At 41.7% G+C, this 21,574-nt stretch overlaps 1 protein-coding gene across 1 annotated transcript; it reads left to right on the forward strand.

Moving 5' to 3' along the window:
• The first annotated feature begins 881 nt into the window (after nucleotides 1–881).
• On the forward strand, nucleotides 882–17,977 carry LOC139406646 (cytochrome P450 2J2-like). The gene is made up of 9 exons (XM_071149483.1): nucleotides 882–1,261; nucleotides 1,515–1,677; nucleotides 14,819–14,968; nucleotides 15,298–15,458; nucleotides 15,706–15,882; nucleotides 16,026–16,167; nucleotides 16,242–16,429; nucleotides 16,693–16,834; nucleotides 17,396–17,977. The coding sequence occupies exons 1-9, from the start codon at nucleotides 1,079–1,081 to the stop codon at nucleotides 17,569–17,571; spliced, it is 1,482 nt and encodes a 493-aa protein (XP_071005584.1). The 5' UTR covers nucleotides 882–1,078; the 3' UTR covers nucleotides 17,572–17,977.
• Nucleotides 17,978–21,574: the final 3,597 nt, after the last annotated feature.

The following is a 21,574-nucleotide window of genomic DNA, read 5'->3' on the forward strand; positions in this document are numbered from 1 at the left end:
AATAAAGGTCAGAACGTGACAGGTATGACGACTGCGTGGTCCCATGGTGTTTATACTAACGGACTATTGTTTGTACAGATGAACGGGGTACCTTCAGGTGTTTGGAAATTGCTCCCAAGGATGAACCAGACTTGTGGAGGTCTACAATTGTTTTCTGAGGTCTTGGCTGATTTCTTTTGATTTTCCCATGATGTCAAGCAAAGAGGCACTGAGTTTGAAGGTATGCCTTGAAATACATCCACAGGTACACCTCCAATTTACTCAAATGATGTCAAATAGTCTATCAGAAGCTTCTAAAGCCATGACATAATTTTCTGGAATTTTCCAATCTGTTTAAAGGCACAGTCAACTTAGTGTATGTAAACATCTGACCCAATAGAATTGTGATACAGTGAATTATAAGTGAAATAATCTGTCTGTAAACAATTGTTGGAAAAATTACTTGTGTCATGCACAAAGTAGATGTCCTAACCGACTTGGCAAACCTATAGTTTGTTAACAAGAAATTTGTGGAGTGGTGGAAAAACAAGTTTTAATGACTCCAACCTAAGTGTATGTAAACTTCTGACTTCAACTGTATATAAACACCAACATTCCACAGTAATACCAAAAACAAATAAATGTTACTGAGAATGTTATTGTAGTTAAACTTGTCTGTTCGTTTATTCTGTAGATAGCCTTCTTGTAACAAGATCACTGCTAGTTTTACAGCTTCTGAAAACATTTACAAAAGTGCATGTTAGGGAGAAAGTTTGTGCTCCCTCTCCTGCGTGTCTGGTATTCCTTTGTTTTTCTCATAAACTCTGAAAGGTTCCCCATTACAGAACAACACTACTCCTGAGACCACAAGTTAATGGTCGGGCAGCCTCGTTTTCATCCTTGTCACTGACTCTTATAGTTACTACTGCCAAGGATAGGCTTGGTAGTGGAGAGGCTGCTAAGAGAAAGAGAGACAGAAAGAGGAGGGCTTCAGAGAGAGAAAGACAGAAACGGAGAGAAAGAGAGAGGCTACCGAGAGAGAATATCACAGAGAGCATTTCAACCTGTCTTAGAGTCTGCAAAAACAGCTGTTCTCACCATGATTCTGCTGGCAGTATTGGACTGTTTCGATGTGAAGGGCTGGCTGGTGTTTATCTTCGTGTTTCTCTTGGTGGTGGACATCGTCAGAAACAGAACTCCAACTAACTTCCCCCCTGGACCCTGGTCTGTTCCTTTCCTGGGTAATATCTTCACAGGGCTCGACTTCAAGACCATTGACAAGGTCAGAAAAATACTCATATAATCATTGCTAATATTAATCAGAAATATTTGATTACTAATGACTTATGTTACCAATACTATATCTTTACTAGTGCAGTGAAATAATTGACACAGATTTGACTTGCATGTGGCGTGTTTTACACAGGGCACCATTGAAAAATAACTGTGGTCTCAATTGGGATTCTCTAAATAAAGGTTCAATATTTGATAAAAATGTAATAAATGTGTCCCAACCATTCCTTCCTTCCCTGTAGATGGCTGAGGACTATGGTCCAGTGTTCAGCCTGCGTCGAGGCAGTGACAGGGTAGTGTTTATCTCAGGGTATAAGATGGTGAAGGAAGCTCTGGTCAACCAACTGGACAGTTTCTATGACCGGCCCATTGTCCCTCTGTTTCATGTCACCTTCAAAGGCATTGGTGAGTGAGTGGCACACTATTCCCTACATAATGCACCACTTCTGACCAGGCCAGGCTCCAGTGAGAAAGAATGTGAGCACTAGAATGTACTCCTGTTGCTTTTTTGGAAAGGATAAACATGTTAGATATGACAATTCTGCATTATGTACATTACCAGTCAAAAGTTTGGATACACCTTTTTTTTTTACTACTTTCTACATTGTATAATAATAGTGAACACATCAAACTATGAAATAACACATATGGAATCATGTAGTAACCAGAAAAGTGTTCATCAAAATATGTTTTAGATTCTTCAAAGTAGTCACCCTTTGACTTGATGAAAGCTTTTCACACTCTTGGCATTCTCTCATTCTTTTTCAACAGTCTTGAAGGAGTTCCCACAAGGACTTGTTGGCTGCTTTTCCTTCGCTCTACGGTCCGACAGTTATACTGTTAGCATTGAGGTGGTGTGCCCTAGTAGGCAGACCCCTGTGTGCAGCTCACCCTGTACTATCAGCTCCAATATAAATAACATGAGCAAGTCTACTTCTGATAAGCTTCCCAGTAAAGCATTAAAAACAATCAAGCAAACCAGAAAAGTGCTCAAAATAACCCATGTTAACATGTGCAGCTTGAGAAGTATATAACTTGCTTGTAACAGATGACATTCATATTCTGATCTCTGAAACTTACTTAGATAATACCTTTGATGATACTGTGGTAGCAATACATGGTTATAACGTCTACTGAAAAGACAGACATGCCAACGGGGGCGGTGTTGCGGTCTATATTCAGAACTACATTCCTGTAAAGCTTAGAGATGATCTCATGTTAAATACTGTTGAAGTAATATGGCTACAGGTTCATCTGCCTCACCTTAAGCCTATTCTTGTGGGAAGCTGCTATAGACCACCAAGTGCCAACAGTCAGTAACTGGTGTGGTGGTTCATTTCTTTACTATCAAATGAGGAGAGACAAACTTATCACACAAGTCAGAGTTATACTTAAACTAAATCTTTAAAAGTGAGAGTTTGCAATAGTGATGGCTGGTCGACGAATCACCATCTCTGATGATTCGTTGAGAGCAAAAGTACAAAGGTACAAAAGTACAAAGGTCTTTTATAGCCAAGATACACCCCTTTCAACCTACATGATGAACAACAAATATATAGAATGGGTCACAAGGTTAAGATCTGTATGAAAGATACCTATAATACATAGCAGACAGTATCTGCTGTGTCAACAGTTTTCATTGTATAGACCAGTGTCTGGCCCTCCGACTCCAAACTGGAACCATCTCCCCCTGGTACGGTATAAACAGAAAACATTAACCCATGCTCTGGAATGCTCTTTAGGTGTTATCACCCAAATGACATCGTAAATCTCCTGTCAGTGTTATCCTCAGTAAAACACACACACAATAGTTAAGAATAGTCTATTCTGTTGAAATAAAACAACCATTTGATTCAATAAAAGTATTATAACATAATCTTGCACTTTTGCCACCATACTTGATAACATGTGTGAAATGCTTGATAATGTAAATGATATCAACAGAGCTATATTTTCTGGGGGATTTAAATATTGACTGACTCTCATCAAGCTTCCCACTCAATTTTTTAAAAACTGTAACCAGTGGCTGCAACTTGGTTCAGGTTGTCAGTCAGCCTACCAGAGTATTTACAAACAGCACAGGAATGAAATCATCAACATGTATAGATCATATCTTTACTAATGCTGCAGAAATTTGCTTTAAAGCAGTATCCAAATCCATAGGATGTAGTGATCACAATATAGTAGTCATATCTAGGAAAACCAAAGTTCCAAAGGCTGGGCCTAATATAGTGTATAAGAGGTCATACAATAAGTTTTGTAGGGATTTGTATGTTGATGATGTAAATAATATTTGCTGGTCTGTGGGGTGTAATGAGGGCAACTAGATACTAAACTTGACACATTTATGAAATTGCTCATTCCAGTTACTAATAAGCACGCGCCCATTAAGACAATTACTGTAAAACCTGTTAAATCACCTTGGATTGATGAGGAATTGAAAAATGGTGTGGTATAGAGCAGTGGTTCCCAAACATTTTATAGTCCCGTACCCCTTCAAACATTCAACCTCCAGCTGCGTACCCCCTCTAGCACCAGGGTCAGTACACTCTCAAATGTTGTTTTTTTGACATCATTGTAAGCCTGTCACACATACACTATAAGATACACTCATTCTTATGTTTAAAAATGTGAGTTTTTGTCACAACCCGGCTTGTGGGAAGTGACAAAGAGCTCTTATAGGACCAGGGCACAAATAATAATGTAATAATAATCAATCATTTTGCTCTTTATTTAGCCATCTTACATATAAAACTTTATTTGTTTATCAAAAATTGTGAATAACTCACCACAGGTTAATGAGAAGGGTGTGCTTGAAAGGATGCACATAACTCTGCAATGTTGGGTTGTATTGGAGAGAATCTCAGTCTTAAATAATTTTCCACACACAGTCTGTGCCTGTATTTAGTTTTCATGCTAGTCAGGGCCGAGAATCCACTCTCACATAGGTACGTGGTTGCAAAGGGCATCAGTGTCTTAACAGCGTGATTTGCCAAGGCAGGATACGCAGCCCAATCCAGAAATCTGGCAGTGGTTTCTGATTAAATAAAATTTTCACAGAACCGCTTGTTGCAATTTCGATTAGGCTCTCTTGTTGAGATATCGGTAAGTCGACTGGAGGCAGGGCATGAAAGATATAACGAATCCAGTTGTTTGTATAATTCGTTTCGGGAAAGTACTTGAGTAATTGCGCACCCAACTCACTCAGGTGCTTCGCTATATCACATTTGACATTGTCCGTAAGCTTGAGTTAATTTGCACACAAATGGAAAGACCTGTGTATTTCCTTGTTAATGCAGACAGAGAAGAGCTCCAACTTCTTAATCATAGCCTCAATTTTGTTCCGCACATTGAATATAGTTGCGGAGAGTCCCTGTAATCCTCGATTCAGATCATTCAGGCGAGAAAAAACATCACCCAGATAGGCCAGTCGTGTGAGAAACTCATCATCATGCAAGCTGTCAGACAAGTGGAAATGAATGGTCTTTAAAGAAAACTTTAAGCTTGTCTCTCAATTAAAAAAAAAACATGTCAATACTTTTCCCCTTGATAACCAGCGCACTTCTGTGTGTTGTAAAAGCATTACATGGTCGCTGCCCATATCATTGCATAGTGCAGAAAATAAACAAGAGTTCAGGGGCCCTGCTTTAACAAAATTAACCATTTTCACTGTGGTGTCCAAAATGTCTTTCAAGCTGTCAGACATTCCTTTGGCAGCAAGAGCCTCTCTGTGGATGCTGCAGTGTACCCAAGTGATGTTGGGAGCAACTGCTTGCACGAGCGTTACCACTCCACTATGTCTCCCTGTCATGACTTTTGCGCCATCAGTACAGATACCAACACATCTTGACCACCAAAGTCCATTTGATGTCACAAAGCTGTCCAGTACTTTAAAAAATATACTCTCCTGTTGTCCTGGTTTCCAGAAGACAATGTCTTTCTTAATTGACCCCCCATAAAGGTAACAGACATATACCAGGAGCTGTGCCAGGCCCACCACGTCTGTTGACTCATCCAGCTTTATTGCATAAGATTCACTGGCTTGTATGCGAAGCAGTAATTGTTTCAAAACATCTCCTGCCATGTCACTGATGCGTCGTGAAACAGTGTTGTTTGATGAAGGCATTGTCTGTATAGTTTTTGGGGCTTTTTCCCCCAGCATTGTCCCAGACATATCCGCGGCAGCAGGAAGAATTAAGCCCTCCACAATAGTTTGGGGCATGCATGTCCTAGCCACTCAGTTGCTCACCATATACGATGCTTCTAGCCCCTTCTTATGAATGGTATCTGTTGCTTTTATACATGTCTTACTACTCAAAAGTCATCTTAATTCTTACTCAAAAGTAATCTTAATTCTTGCTCAAAAAACTCCTGTGGCTTATTTTTCAAATGGGCATGTTTTGTTTCTAAATGTCTGCGCAAGAGTGAGGGTTTCATCGAGTTGTGAGATATTACTTTTGCACCTTTAACACACTGTGGCTGAGGAAAGCACTACTCCCAATATACAGTGGGGAGAACAAGTATTTGATACACTGCCGATTTTGCATGTTTTCCTACATACAAAGCATGTAGAGGTCTGCAATTTTTAGCATAGGTGCACTTCAACTGTGAGAGGCAGAATCTAAAACAAAAATCCAGAAAATCACATTGTATGATTTTTAAGAAACTAATTTGCATTTTCTTGCATGACATAAGTATTTGATCACCTACCAACCAGTAAGAATTCCGGCTCTCACAGAAGCCCTCCTGTTCTCCACTCATTCATTACCTGTTTGAACTGCACCTGTTTGAATTCGTTACCTGTATAAAAGACACCTGTCCACACACTCAATCAAACAGACTCCAACCTCTCCACAATGGCCAAGACCAGAAAGCTGTGTAAGGACATCAGGGATAAAATTGTAGACTTGCACAAGGCTGGGATGGGCTACAGGACAAATAGGCAAGCAGCTTGGTGAGAAGGCAACAACTGTTGGCGCAATTATTAGAAAATGGAAGAAGTTCAAGATGATGGTCAATCACCCTTGGTCTGGGGCTCCATGCAAGATCTCACCTCGTGGGGCATCAATGATCATGAGGAAGGTGAGGGATCAGCCCAGAACTACACTGCAGGACCTGGTCAATGGCCTGAAGAGAGCTGGGACCACAGTCTCAAAGAAAACCATTAGTAACACACTACGCCGTCATGGATTAAAATCCTGCAGCGCACGCAAGGTCCCCCTGCTCAAGCCAGCGCATGTCCAGGCCCGTCTGAAGTTTGCCAATGACCATCTGGATGATCCAGAGGAGAAATGGGAGGTCATGTGGTCTGATGAGTCAAAAACAGAGCTTTTTGGTATAAACTCCACTCGCCGTGTTTGGAGGAAGAAGAAGGATGAGTACAACCCCAAGAACACCATCCCAACCGTGAAGCATGGAGGTGGAAACATCATTCTTTGGGGATGCTTTTCTGCAAAGGGGACAGGACGACTGCACCGTATTGAGGGGAGGATGGATGGGGCCATGTATCGGGAGATCTTGGCCAACAACCTTCTTCCCTCAGTAAGAGCATTGAAGATGGGTCGTGGCTGGGTCTTCCAGCATGACAACGACCCAAAACACACAGCCAGGGCAACTAAGGAGTGGCTCCATAAGAAGCATCTCAAGGTCCTGGAGTGGCCTAGCCAGTCTCCAGACCTGAACCCAATAGAATATCTTTGGAGGGAGCTGAAAGTCCGTATTGCCCAGCGACAGCTCCGAAACCTGAAGGATCTGGAGAAGGTCTGTATGGAGGAGTGGGCCAAAATCCCTGCTGCAGTGTGTGCAAACCTGGTCAAGAACTACAGGAAACGTATGATCTCTGTAATTGCAAACAAAGGTTTCTGTACCAAATATTAAGTTCTGCTTTTCTGATGTATCAGATACTTATGTCATGCAATAAAATGAAATTCATTACTTAAAAATCATACAATGTGATTTTCTGGATTTTTGTTTTAAATTATGTCTGTCACAGTTGAAGTGTACCTATGATAAAAATTACAGACCTCTACATGCTTTGTAAGTAGGAAAACCTGCAAAATCGGCAGTGTATCAAATTCTTGTTCTCCCCACTGTAAGTGAACCCCAAATCAATGTAGTTCTCATCATATTTGCTCCTCTTCGATGGTCCAACGTCCAAGTCTGTTGTTCGGTGCTTTTCCGGGTAAGGTGGCAGTAGCTCTTCGGCTGCATCAGATTCACAGCTGTCCGTGTCCATGCTAGCTGGGCTAACAACAAATGTAGAATTACTGATGCTAGCTTTGCATGTGCCACTGCTGGTAGTAGCAGTACTACCAGTAGAACTGGTATGTGTCTCTATGGACGCTGGCCTTACTTTTTTTAACCATTTATTAATTTTCGATTAAACGGAATGAGCAGCAGCTACATTTGGCTACATACGGACAATTAGTGGAATTCTCGCGAGAGAGTAATGGTTAATGTGATTGGATGTTAATTATTTGACTAGGCTACCTGTACTTCACATTGTGTTGTTATTTCGCTGAACACTAGATGGTTTAATTTTATTTTTGGCAGTGAAATTAGGCTAATCAGGCAAGAAAAAAACCTCACCCAAATGTATAGTCCCATTGAAAAATATAAATGGACCGTTTGAAAATGTGAAAATAAAAATCACATTTTTATTTGGCGTACCCTTGGGGGTACTCCAATTTGGGAATACCTGGTTTAGAGGGATGAGGCAAAAGGTATGGCAAATAAGTCTGGCAGCCCAACTGATTGGCAAACATACTGCAAATTAAGAAATCATGTGACTAAACTGAATAAAAAGAAAATTAACCTATACTATGAAACAAAAATAAATGATGTAAAGAATGATAGTAAAAAGCCTTGGAGCACCTTAAATGACATTTTGGGAAAAAAGGCAAACTCGACTCCATCATTCCCGGAATCAGATTGCTCATTCATCACAAAACTCACTGATATTGCCAACTACTTTAATGACCTTTTCATTGGCAAGATAAGCAAACTTAGGTATGACATGCCAGCAACAAACGCTAACACTACACATCCAAGTATGTCTGACCAAATTATGAAAGACAAGAATTGTACTTTTGAATTCCGTAAAGTCCGTTTGAAAGAGGTGAAAAAATTATTGTTGCCTATCAATAATGACAAGCCACCGGGGTCAATCTGGATGTAAAATTAATATTAATATTGCCACATCTTCAATTTAAGCCTACTAGAAAGTGTGTGCCCTCAGGCATGGAGGGAAGCTAGTCATTCCGCTATCTAAGAATAGTAAAGCACCCTTTACTAGCTCAAATAGCCAACCAATCAGCCTGTTACCAACCCTTAGTAAACTTCTGGAAAACAAATTGTTTGACCAGATGCAATGCTATTTCACAGTAAACAAATTGACAACAGACTTTCAGCATGCTTATAGGGAAGGACACTCAGCAAAGCACAGCACATACACAAATGACTGAAGAATGTCTGAAAGAAATTGATGATAAAATTATTGTGGGGGCTGTCTTGCTAGACTTCAGTGCAGCTTTTGACATTATCGATTAGAGTCAGTCTACTGCCTAAAAAATGTATGTTTTATGGCTTTACACCCCCTGTTATAATGTGGATAAATGGTTACTTGTCTAACAGGACAAAGAGGGTGTTTTTTGTTACTCTTTATTCAGTTTTACACACATAAGACAACACAAAACAATATAAATAATATACAACTACAAAAAATAAAAAAGACTAGCTATAAAGATAACGTACTTTAGACAAGTTAAACACTCCAGGCAGAAGGCTACAAAGGTTAAAGTGCAATCTGTAGTACATGGACAGAGTCACCATTGTTCCTGTAAACAGACAAGGGATATGGGTGGAGAAATGTAACCACTCACACTCACAGACAGTCATGGCCACAGACCGACCATCCACTGGACTAAAAATAAAGTTTACAATGCTTTTTTTATGTAGGTGTAAACAAAATAAAAAACAGCGCAAAACAAGCTCACATTTTAGTCTCTAGGGCAAGATGAACATGGCATCCACACCAAGAAATGCTCATCCAACCCTTAAGTCACAGGGGTGTCAAATACAGAGTTCTTTTTGTTTTAATATGAATGCCATAGGTGTAAATTATTCTTCTAAACAGTCATGGGAGTCGGTATCAATTGAAGGCATATTCAGACCATTAAATAATCAATCAGCAAAGGGTATTGAGGAGATTCAGAGTTGTATAGCTCAGAGTAAAATTGTTTGAATTGATCATTTCTTTCTTTATGTATAAGTATGGTAGTACCAGACAGGGTTCTTATTGGTGGAATTAAACGTGAGGCCTCAGATTTACAGATATGATGTGCAAGGAGTTTACTGGCTTTGTCACCTTATTCATACACTCTGTATCGAGCTCGTTAGATTAATTGTTCACCTTGTCTGGTAGAAAGCTCATCAAATTCAGATTGGAGTACCTGGCATTCTTTATGTACAGTTGAAGTTGGAAGTTTGCATGCACTTAGTTTGGAGTCATTAAAACTCGTTTTTCAACCACTCCACAAATTTCTTGTTAACAAACTATAGGTTTGGCAAGTCGGTTAGGACATCTACTCTGTGCATGACACAAGTAATTTTTCCAACAATTGTTTACAGACAGATTATTTCACTTATAATTCACTGTATCACAATTCCAGTGGGTCAGAAGTTTACATACACTAAGTTGACTGTGCCTTTAAACAGCTTGGAAAATTCCCGAAAATTATGTCATGGCTTTAGAAGCTTCTGATATGCTATTTGACATCATTTGAGTCAATTAGAGGTGTACATGTGGATGTATTTCAAGGCCTACCGTCAAACTCAGTACCTCTTTCCTTGACATCATGGGAATCAGCCAAGATCTCAGAAAAAAAATGTAGACCTCCACAAGTCTGGTTCATCCTTGGCAGCAATTTCCAAACGCCTGAAGGTACCATCTGTTTAAACAATAGTATGCAAGTATAAACACCATGGGACCACGAAGCTGTCATACAGATCAGGAAGGAGACGTGTTCTGTCTCCTAGAGAAGAACGTACTTTGGTGTGAAAAGTGCAAATCAATCCCAGAACAACAGCAAAGGACCTTGTGAAGATGCTGGAGGAAACGAGTACAAAAGTATCTATATCCACAGTAAAACTGAGTCCTATATCGACATAACCTGAAAGGCCGCTCAGCAAGGAAGAAGCCACTGCCGAAGAACACCATCCCAACCGTGAAGCACGGGGGTGGCAGCGCATTGCTGCAGGAGGGACTGGTGCACTTCACACAATAGATGACTGTCCTGCTCTTTAAAGTTGCGTTTTGTGTTAGTGGATCAAGCAGCAAAAAGAGAGAAAAAATAAATAGTGAATCTGGTGTGCAATTGAAAAGCACCACTTGTAGATGTATATATTTATATTCCCAGTCTTATAACAAGCATTGAGAGAGAAAATAAATAAAATGTATCAAGACTCTCAACCAAAAACCTAATTTGATGTAAGCAATTGTAGTAAGACGACCCAAAAAAAATATATGTATATATATATATATATATATACATATATTTTGGGGGGGTCGTCTTACTACAATTGCTTACATCAAATTAGGTTTTTTATATATATATATTTATAATAATTGTCTAGTTGGACGATAAGACAACTTTACAGCCAGGACCAAAAAACAATGTATGTGCAACGTTGAAAGTTTGCTGGGCATAAATGACGTTCAAAACCTTTAACATTGAAGTGAAGACCCCCAAAAACGTGTAGCCTCGGAACATTTGCTGTTTACTGGGTCAGTACAAACAGATGCAGTAAACAAATAACCAAAAATATTTTGAGTCACTGAGACACTATGTAAACAAACTGAATAGGTGAATTAGACAGCATGGAAACAAAGGAGTTAAATAAACCCTTAAAATGCTTGTAAGGCAAGCACACTAGATGATCAAAATATTAGTTCACATCAAATAAGCCAAATAAGTACGTTATACCTAAACATAGTTGTACCACAGGTGGGCTACTTACTTACTATCCACAGTTCGCAAGCAACAGTTGCTGATCTATGGGCAAGTTCAAGACTTCTTGATGGGACGTTGAATGTGAGCCATAGCCTCATCCGGAGAATCAAAGGTGTAGTCTTTACCATCATGAGAAAGCCACAGACGGCTGGGAATCGCAGTCCATACTTCACACCTGGATGGTCCCGTAGCAGTTGTTTGGCCTGCCCGAAATCTGCGCGCTGCCTGGACACAGTGGGGGAGTAGTTAGTGGGGGAGTAGTAGATAGAGAAGCTCTGTCCTTGAAAGCTCGGAGGGGTATTGCGGGCTCGTCGGAGGTTCTCCATCTTATCATGGAAACAGTGCACTCGAAGAATGATGTCACGGGGCCTGTCATCATCCCGGGGCTTTGGGCGCAGTGACCGGTGGGCACGATCAATAAGGGGCTTCTCATCCATTGCAAGAACATCCTTCAGCAGCCCAGAAACAAAATATGTGTCGCGAGGCATTTCTGCTGACTCTGGGACCGATACCAGTCTCAGGTTATTGCGGCGAGAGAAACCCTCTAAACTCACACAACTCTCCTGTGCCTTTTTCAGATCTGAAGCCAGGCATTTTACGTAAGCACCCAGGGAGGTAGTTAGGTTTGAGACACTGGTAGCGGAGGTCTCCAGTGCTGCAGTCGTCGTTGTTTTGATTGATGTGATTGCTGGCACCGTCTCGTTCTGCAGGATGGTTAGATCTGCTTTTAAAGTATCAGAAACCTCCCGTATTTCAACTATCTCAGAGCATAGTAGTTTGATGGCCTCGAGAATGTTCATTCCAGGCCAAGCCGCACCCCCGGGTAAAGTATGAGTCTCCGGGCCCTCAGACTCAGGAGAGGACGGTGATAAGAGTGCGTCTTGTAGTCCGAGTTTTCTCAGTCATGTTTTTGGCCTTATGTTTCGTCGACATGCTGACATTGGAAAGCAAAGTGGTCTTGCGTTTTACGGAAAGCGATCACCAAACTAATATTTGAAAATAAATACGATTTTGCTGCAAAATATACATAAACTGTAAGAATACTGCAGTAGCGAACGGAAAACACGTCGGTCGCACATTGCGCCCCTAGCAGCCCCCCAGAGGGTATTTTTTAATAGAAGCCTCTCAAACATAATCCAGTTAGAATCAGGAATTGTTGTTTTGTTTAGGACCCTTACTTTTATCAATCTTTACTAACGACATGCCACTGGCTTTGAGTAAAGCCAGTGTGTCTATGTATGCGGATGACTCAACACTATACACGTCAGCTACTACAACACCTGAAATGACTGCAACCCTTAACAAAGAGCTGCATTTAGTTTCAAAATGGGTAGCAAGGAATAAGTTAGTCCTAAAGATTTCCAAAACTAAAAGCATTGAATTTGGGACAAATCATTCACTAAACCCTAAACCTCAACTACATCTCTTAATGAATAATGTGGAAATTTAGCAAGATGAGGTGACTAAACTGCTTGGAGTAACACCGGATTGTACACTGTCATTACTGTCCATAATAAAGTGTTGCTCTACCTTCTTAACAACACTATCAACAAGGCAGGTCCTACAGACCTTAGTTTTGTCGCACCTAGACTACTGTTCAGTAGTGTGGTCAGGTGCCACAAAGAGGGACTTAGGAAAAAGACAGTTGGCTCAGAACAGGGCAGCACGGCTGGCCCTTAAAAGTACACCGAGAGCTAACAATAATGACATGCAAGTCAATCTCACATGGCTAAAAGTGGAAGAGAGATTGACTTCATCACTACTTGTTTTTGTAAGAGGTGTTGACAAGCTGAATGCACCCTGCTGTTTGTTTAAAATACTTGCACACAGCTCGGACAGCCATACCCCACAAGACATGCCACCAGAGGTCTCTTCACAGTCCCCAAGTCCAGAACAGACTATGGGAGGCGCACAGTACTCCATAGAGCCATGACTACATGGAGCTCTATTCCACACCAGGTAACTGATGTAAGCAGTAGAATCAGATTTTAAAAAATACAGGAAAAAATACAACTTATGGAACAATGGGAACTGTGAAGAGACACAGAAAGGTACAGACATATACATACATTGGGATATTGTTGTATGGTGGTATTAAACATTTTGTATTGTAGATATGTAGTGGTGTAATAATGTTATATGATGCCCTATTTTATCTTTTGTTTTATATGTAATGTAGGTGCTTTAATATGTTTGTACCCTAGGAAGAGTAGCTGCTGCCTTGGTAACTCATCCCAAACCATCTCAATTGGGTTGAGGTTGGGTGATTGTGGAGGCCAGGTCATCTGATGGAGCACCATCACTCTTGTTTTTGGTCAAATAGCCCTTACACAGCCTGGAAGTGTATGTTGGGTCATTGTCCTGTTGAAAAACAAATGATAGTCCCACTAAGCACAAACCAGATGGGATGGCGTATCGCTGCAGAATGCTGTGGTAGCCATGCTGGTTAAGTGTGCCTTGAATTCTAAATAAATCACTGAGTGTCACCAGCAAAGCACCCCCACACCATCACACCTCCTCCTCTATGCTTCATGGTGGGAACCACACATACGGAGATCATCCGTTCACCTACTCTGCCTCTCACAAAGACACTGCAGTTGAAACCAAAAATCTCAAATTTAGACTCATCAGACCAAAGGACAGATTTCCACTGGTCTAATGTCCATTGCTTGTGTTTCTCGGCCCAAGCAAGTCTCTTATTCTTATTGGTGTCCTTTAGTAGTGGTTTCTTTGCAGCAATTTGACCATGAAGGCCTGATTGACACAGTCTCCTCCGAGCGGTTGATGTTGAGATGCGTCTGTTACTTGAGCTCTGTGAAGCATTTATTTGGGCTGCAATCTGAGGTGCAGTTAGCTCTAATAAACTTGACTGACCTTCTGATGTCTTAAAGTAATGATGGACTGTAATCTCTCTTTGCTTATTTGAGCTGTTCTTGCCATAATATGGACTTGTTTTCCCCCACCTTTACCTTGTCACATCACAACTGATTGGCTCAAATGCATTAAGAAGGAAAGATATTCCACAAATGAACTTTTAACAAGGCACACCTGTTAATTGAAATGCATTCTCCAAGTGACTACCTCATGAAATTGGTTGAGAATGCCAAGTGTGCAAAGCTGTCATCAAGCTACTTTGAAGAATCTCAAATTAAAAAATATAACACTTTAACACTTTTTTTTGGTTACTACATGATTCCATATGTGTTATTTCATAGTTTCGATGTCATCGCTATTATTCTACAATGTACAAAATAGTACAAATAAAGAAAAACCCTTAATGAGTATGTGTGTCTAAACTTTTGACTGGTACTGTATATATTGTCAATAATCCAAAGACGCTTGCCTACCTCGCTTCCTCTCCTTCATCTGAAATAGCTGAAAAAGGATGCCTACCAGGAATTAACTTTCCACCTGCCCAATGCACCTATCACTGCAGATGGGGGACAGGAGATAATGAGATGAAGGAGATGACATTTTAGACTATTGAGATCCACCCAATACCTGGCTCTTAATCTCCACCTCTCCTCTGACCTCAGGTATCACTCTAAGCAACGGTCTCATGTGGAAGAGCCAGAGAAAGTTTGCTCATACCCACCTGCGATACTTCGGAGAAGGGAAGGAGGGACTGGAGCACTACATCCAGCTGGAGAGCAACTTCCTGTGTGAGGCCTTCAGAGAGGAGCAGGGTATGTATACGGTACAGTATATGTAGGGTTAGGGTTACTGCTTTTTATTTAATAGAAATAACAACACTGCACTGTAGACATACACCAGACATGTACTGTACACATTCCTGTCATAACATTGTGAGAACACACTTGATACTTGCACACTCTATCAATATATCATGTCAACTGTGTCCCCTATAGAATAAGTGTAACCTTCATGTGCCTTTGGTCCACTTATACTTAACTTACTACTACTAATAATAATACAATAATAAAGACACATGCAGGACAACAGTTGATGAGAGAATCCATCCAAGCTTTGCATAGCCAGTATGTGTTACTGTCAGGGGGAGGGTTCAACCCCCATTACATCCTGAACAACGCGGTGGGGAACATTATCTCTTCTGTGGTGTTCGGCCATCGCTTCGAGTACAGCGATGAAAACTTCCAGAAGCTCCTACGCTTGGACAACGAGGTTGTGATATTATCCGGCACTGCTCGGGCTCAGGTGGGTGTCAAGTTGTTGGCTGGTCAATGGCCTTAACTCCTTCAGATGGGATGTTAAACTTAGAGCCTAGCTCTCAGTGGTCAGAGCTCATGTCCCTGTCCATCGCGAAACTATTTTGGTGAATTACCTGAAAAATCCTATCCTTTTATCATAACTATTATGCACATACAGTATAAACAGGAAAATAAACATAACTGTTCTCCTGTAGTTTGATCTGTATGTGTAACTCTGTCCCTCCCTGTCCCAGCTGTATGATGCCTTCCCACACATCATGAAATACCTGCCTGGTCCCCACCAGACCATCCACTCCAACTACCAACAGATTACCGACTTCCTGCGGGCAGAGATAGAGAAACATCAGGAGGACTGGGATCCAGAGGACCCCCGGGACTACATAGACACATACCTCACAGAGATTGACAAGGTATGGTACCAGAATAGTAGCCAACACTAAGACAAAGGACAAAGACACGCATCACGTGAATGTAGCAAACCCCTTCTACCAGACAGACAAGTCATGTTTTATTTTGACACATTCCAATCCACCTTCTCCTTCAACATTCTCAGAGGAAGGAGGACCCTAAAGCTGGCTTCAACACAGAGACTCTGGTGGTGTGTACTCTGGACCTGATCGAGGCTGGGATGGAGTCCGCTGCCACCACCTTACGCTGGGCCCTGGTCTACATGATGAACTACCCAGAGATACAAGGTGAGTCAACTCTTCCACAGCACCACTGAGTTTGATTGATCAATTGATTGATCCCTTCTCCTTTATCCCTACAGAGAAGGTCCAGGCTGAGATAGACAGAGTGATAGGACAGTCCCGCCAGCCCACCACGGCTGACAGACCCAACATGCCCTTCACTGACGCTGTCATCCATGAGACACAGAGGATAGGAAACATTGTGCCGCTGGGTTTCCCCAAGATGGCCAGCAAAGACACGAAACTTGGGGGATATTTCATACCCAAGGTAAGATACAGCATTAACAGTCCTGAGTCCCTCCATGTGTCAAGTGAATGATACTTGTTCCTGAACTTTTGTGACATTCAGCTCTCAAGGCTAGTAGAATACAAACAATAGCTACTAAAATCCATGGATGATTTGTACAGTTAGTCATTAATGTACCAACTTAACCATATGGCTGCTACAACTGATAATAGGCTATAGTCCTGCTTTGCACATTGCTGGGCAGGTGGGCAGTCTGTGAGTTACAATATCTCTGTGCTATTCAGGGGACGGTTGTCAGCACCAACCTGTCTTCGGTGCTGTTTGACAAAGACGAGTGGGAAACTCCAAACACTTTCAACCCAGAGCACTTCCTGGATTCTGAAGGACAGTTCAGAAGGAGAGATGCCTTCCTGCCTTTCTCAGCAGGTGATACAACAGACTATCCGTACAACATGTATTGTTTGTTGCTCAGGTTATGATCTCTGTGGGTTGTGTTTTCATGTTTTTATTACAAACTTGTGTGATGAGTAACCTTGCCTGTGACCGGAAAACTTAACATTAAGATTAAGAGCTCTTTATGGGTCAATTGTACAGAAGGTCCAACTGAAATTTGACATCTGCTTTTATCACAACTCGTCCGAAAGACACACGTATACAGGTTTTTGGAGAGGTGGGGGGCTTCCACACTGAGTGCCCAGGGAGCTGTTGTTTTTGGGGGGTTAAGTGCATTGCTCAGGGTTACAACGGTAGGCAATAGCATCTAGGATTTGATACCAACTACTCTTCTGTTGCCAGCTCACTTCCAGACAGATTTTGTTCAGTTGAACCCTCCGGTTGCTGGCTCGCCTCTCAAACCACTTGGATATCTGCCACTCCTGAGCTTTTGACAAATGATCCAGGTTCAAACCCAGTCAGTCACATATCTTTCTCCTTCAGGTAAGCGTGTGTGTCTCCTCAGATTAAATGTGTGTGTGTCTGTCTCTCCAGGTAAGCGTGCGTGTGTGGGGGAGCATCTGGCTCGTATGGAACTGTTCCTGTTCTTCTCCTCCTTGCTCCAGCGTTTCTCCTGGTCTCCGGTCCCTGGAGCCATGCCCAGTTTGGAGGGTGTCCTGGGGTTCACTCACTCCCCAGCAGAGTTCCTGGTCCGAGCCCTGCCACGGTGACCACCTCCTCACATTGACCACTTCCCTCTCACTCTGATCAAAACATAGAGCATCACATAATGTCTCCAAACTGGCTGGCTGGAAGAAGCAGGAAACAGCTGTGAGTGTTGTGATTCACTGGACAGGGAGAAGTAGACTACAGGATATAATTACTGTGTATTTTATTGATTCAACTACAGGTAACTGCAATTTACGGAGCACTCAATACTGAACTAATAGCAATTTACTAACGCAGATTTACTGAAATTACACATTTTCCAGGTCCAATTATAGATTCTATCAATATACGTTCTGAACATAATGTTCTTGGTGTCTTCTTTAAATTTTTTACACTTTTGAACAGAATATTGATTCCCCTGTCATACAACTGTGTACTTTGTATCAAATAAAGATATGCAAAGGTGAATGACTTAAGGTTGATTTGAACGCAGTGACCTGTGTTTAGTTATGGTCAGTAGGGGAAAGTGGGGAAACCGGGTTAGTTGAACCACCCCATGTTTCTAGGAAACCATACACAAAATGAATCGTGTGACCAAATATTTACAGTGGCTTCAGAAAGTATTTACACCTTGACTTTTTCCACATTTTGTTGTGTTACAGCCTGAATTTTAAATATTGTGTTACTGATCTACACACAATACCCCATAATTTAAAAAGTGGAATTATGTTTTTAGAATGTTTTACAAATTTGGCAAGCCTAAATAAGTTCAGGAGCAAACATTTGCTTACCAAGTCACAACATAAGTTGCATGGCCTCACTCTGTGTACAATAGTAGTGTTTAACATGATTTGTTAATGACTACACCATCTCGGTAACCCACACATACAGTTATGTAAGTTCCTTCAGTGTAGCAGTGAATCTCAGACATGGGAGGTATGTGGCAGGGTCTAAAGTCAATCACGGACAACAAAAGAAAAACCAGCCCCGTCGCGGACCACCATGTCTTGCTCCCAGACAAACTAAACAACTTCTTTGCTCGCTTTGAGGACAATATAGTGCCACTGACAAGGCCCGCTACCAAAACCTGCGGGCTCTCCTTCACTGCTGCCAATGTGAGTAAAACATTTCAACGTGTTAACCCTCGCAAGGCTGCAGGCCCAGACAATATCCTTAGCCGCGTCTTCAGAGCATGCGCAGACCAGCTGGCTGGTGTGTTTACGGACATATTCAATCAATCCTTATCCCAGTCTGCTGTTCCCACATGCTTCAAGAGGGCCACCATTGTTCCTGTTCCCAAGAAAGCTAAGGTAACTGAGCTAAACAACTACCGCCCCGTAGCACTCACTTCCGTCATCATGAAGGGCTTTGAGAGACTAGTCAAGAACCATATCACCTCCACCCTACCTGACACTCTAGACCCACTCCAATTTGCTTACCGCCCCAATAGGTCCACAGACTACGCAATCGCAATCACACTGCCCTAATCCATTTGGACAAGAGGAATACCTATGTAAGAATGCTGTTCATTGACTACAGCTCAGCATTTAACACCATAGTAACCTACAAACTCGTCCTTAAGCTAGAGACCCTGGGTCTACACCCTGCCCTGTGCAACTGGGTCCTGGACTTCCTGACGGGCCGCCCCCAGGTGGTGAGGGTAGGTAACAACATCTCCACCCCAATGATCCTCAATACTGGAGCCCCACAAGGGTGCGTTCTCAGCCCTCTCCTGTACTTCCTGTTCACCCATGACTGAGTGGCCATGCACACCTCCAACTCAATCATCAAGTTTGGAAACGACACTACAGTGGTAGGCTTGATTACCAACAACAACGAGACGGCCTACAGGGAGGAGGTGAGGGCCCTCAGAGTGTGGTGTGAAGAAAATAACCTCACACTCAATGTCAACAAAACAAAGGAGATGATCGTGGACTTCAGGAAACAGCAGAGGGAGCAGCCCCCTATCCACATCGACGGGACAGTAGTGGAGAGGGTGAAAGTTTTAAGTTCCTCGGCGTGCACACAACTAATATCAGTAGCATTGTCAAAGCTGTACAAAAAAAGTTGCCAAACAAGCACACATACCAAACGATGTGTTTACAATACCGCGTTGGTGAAAATAGACAAAATCATTAGGGTGAGGCACATGAGCTACTAACAGCTTACTACACAACATACACTTAGTATTACTTTCTTAGCTACAGTATACATTTCTCCTTTGCATATTACATAATTTATGCAGCAGCATACAATACATTTATGGACTCACCCTGTAAAGGTGGCACAGTGGTCCTTTGTTGGCAAATATTGTCATCAATCAGTCTGGCATTCTCTGGTTTTATGGTGGGAACTCGGGGGAAAAACACAGCCACTCCATTGAACAGCAGGCTAACGGAGGTTTCTTTGCAATGCTTGCAGTTAACCACTGATTTCTTCCAAACGACTCATTGTGCAAATGTGCGATTTCCAACTTTATGTACAATGACCGATGAGCCTCGATAAGTTATCATTTCTCTTCATTATTTCTCTTCATTGAACAAGGATTTAAAAGGATTTGCCAGTAGATTGCCAACTTGATGACAACTGATGATGACTGATACTTTGAAAGTAAGATGCTGACATGATCAGTCCAATCAAAGCTACTGTAGATATAATGTGATTTGATTTCATTCTATCTGTGGCCATTGACCTTGAGCCTTCTTGGATGGGCACTTCTAATATAACTCTATGGCAGAACTCAAGAGGCTAACATTTCCGAGCTCTAACTTTAGAATTGGAGAATACGTACTGTCCCATGAGTGACAGAAAACTGAGCCAATCATGACAGAAAACTGAGCCAATCAGGCCCAACTCTCTGTATTTTCTGCTGGCTAGCCCCACCACCACAGAAAGAAAGCACTGAGCTAGGCTGAAACACCTGCATTTTGGAGCTGCCTTACTCAAGAAAGCAAAAAAGAGACCATGTTTAAATGCTGCTTTCTTAACTCAATTACATTATTTTTTTTACATTGTTTGCAAACTGATATGTGACACGTATTAATGCCAAAATAACATTTATAACAATTATTATGAATCATTTATTTTTTACCTAAAAGTGTGGCGCTCAAAACAGGTGCCCTGAATGACAGGTCGCCACTGACCAGGAATCATTAACTAGATTCAGCCGTGAGACTATTTGTTCTTTAGTGGATGGTCAGGGGGACAGAACATAATTAGAAATCATTTGTAGACTGCATACAGACCGCAAGAATGCCAAAAATGTTGACTAAAACACAATTTCTATCCTTGCTCACATTTGTATACGATCACATCTCTCTATTGTGCGTGGGAATATTTGGGAACAGATTTCTTCAATTAAAAATCACTCAATCAATCTCAGGTCAATTGTCTGGGGCCAAGTTAACCTCCCCCCGTGTAAGAAAGTCATGACCATCAAGCTGTTAGGAAAAGACAACAATTTTGTTAGAACCCCTCTGAATCAGAGTGAGAGGTGCGGAGGGCTGCCTTAAACGACATCCACGTCTTCAGAGCCCGGGGAACAGTGGGTTAACTGCCTTGCTCAGGAGCAGAACAACAGATTTTTTACCTTGCCAGCTCTAGGTTTCGATCAAGCAACCTTTTGGTGACTGGCCCAACACTCCTCCCCGCCAGGCTACCTGCCACTCTCTACAGATGTTAGAAATAATGTCAAACCATTTACAGTGTGTTATGCATGTTTTCATGTTCATTTGGAGGGGGTATTTGTGTACGTCTAATTTAAGTGTTTGTACCAGTCTAATTTAAGTGTTTGAACCTGTAACGCGGCTGCATGGGATTTGTTTAGATCAGGTGTGGTTTCGTTGCATCCAATGGTAGCGTCCACGATAAGGTAACGCAATCAGCCACTTGTTGATTTGACAGCTGTAATACAGTTCCACCTCCATCAATGTCAAAACAACGCTATGTGGATGTCAATCTGATTTCATCTAGTCTATGCTGGTCCTAACCCTCAATTTATCCTATCCTAACTTCATCCTAAACCTCAATTTAATGTGCCAAGCGATGATAGTTAGAGCAGTACTT

Source organism: Oncorhynchus clarkii, chromosome 4 (genome assembly GCF_045791955.1).
Source record: "Oncorhynchus clarkii lewisi isolate Uvic-CL-2024 chromosome 4, UVic_Ocla_1.0, whole genome shotgun sequence".
In the NCBI taxonomy this organism is placed as follows: Eukaryota; Metazoa; Chordata; class Actinopteri; order Salmoniformes; family Salmonidae; genus Oncorhynchus; species Oncorhynchus clarkii.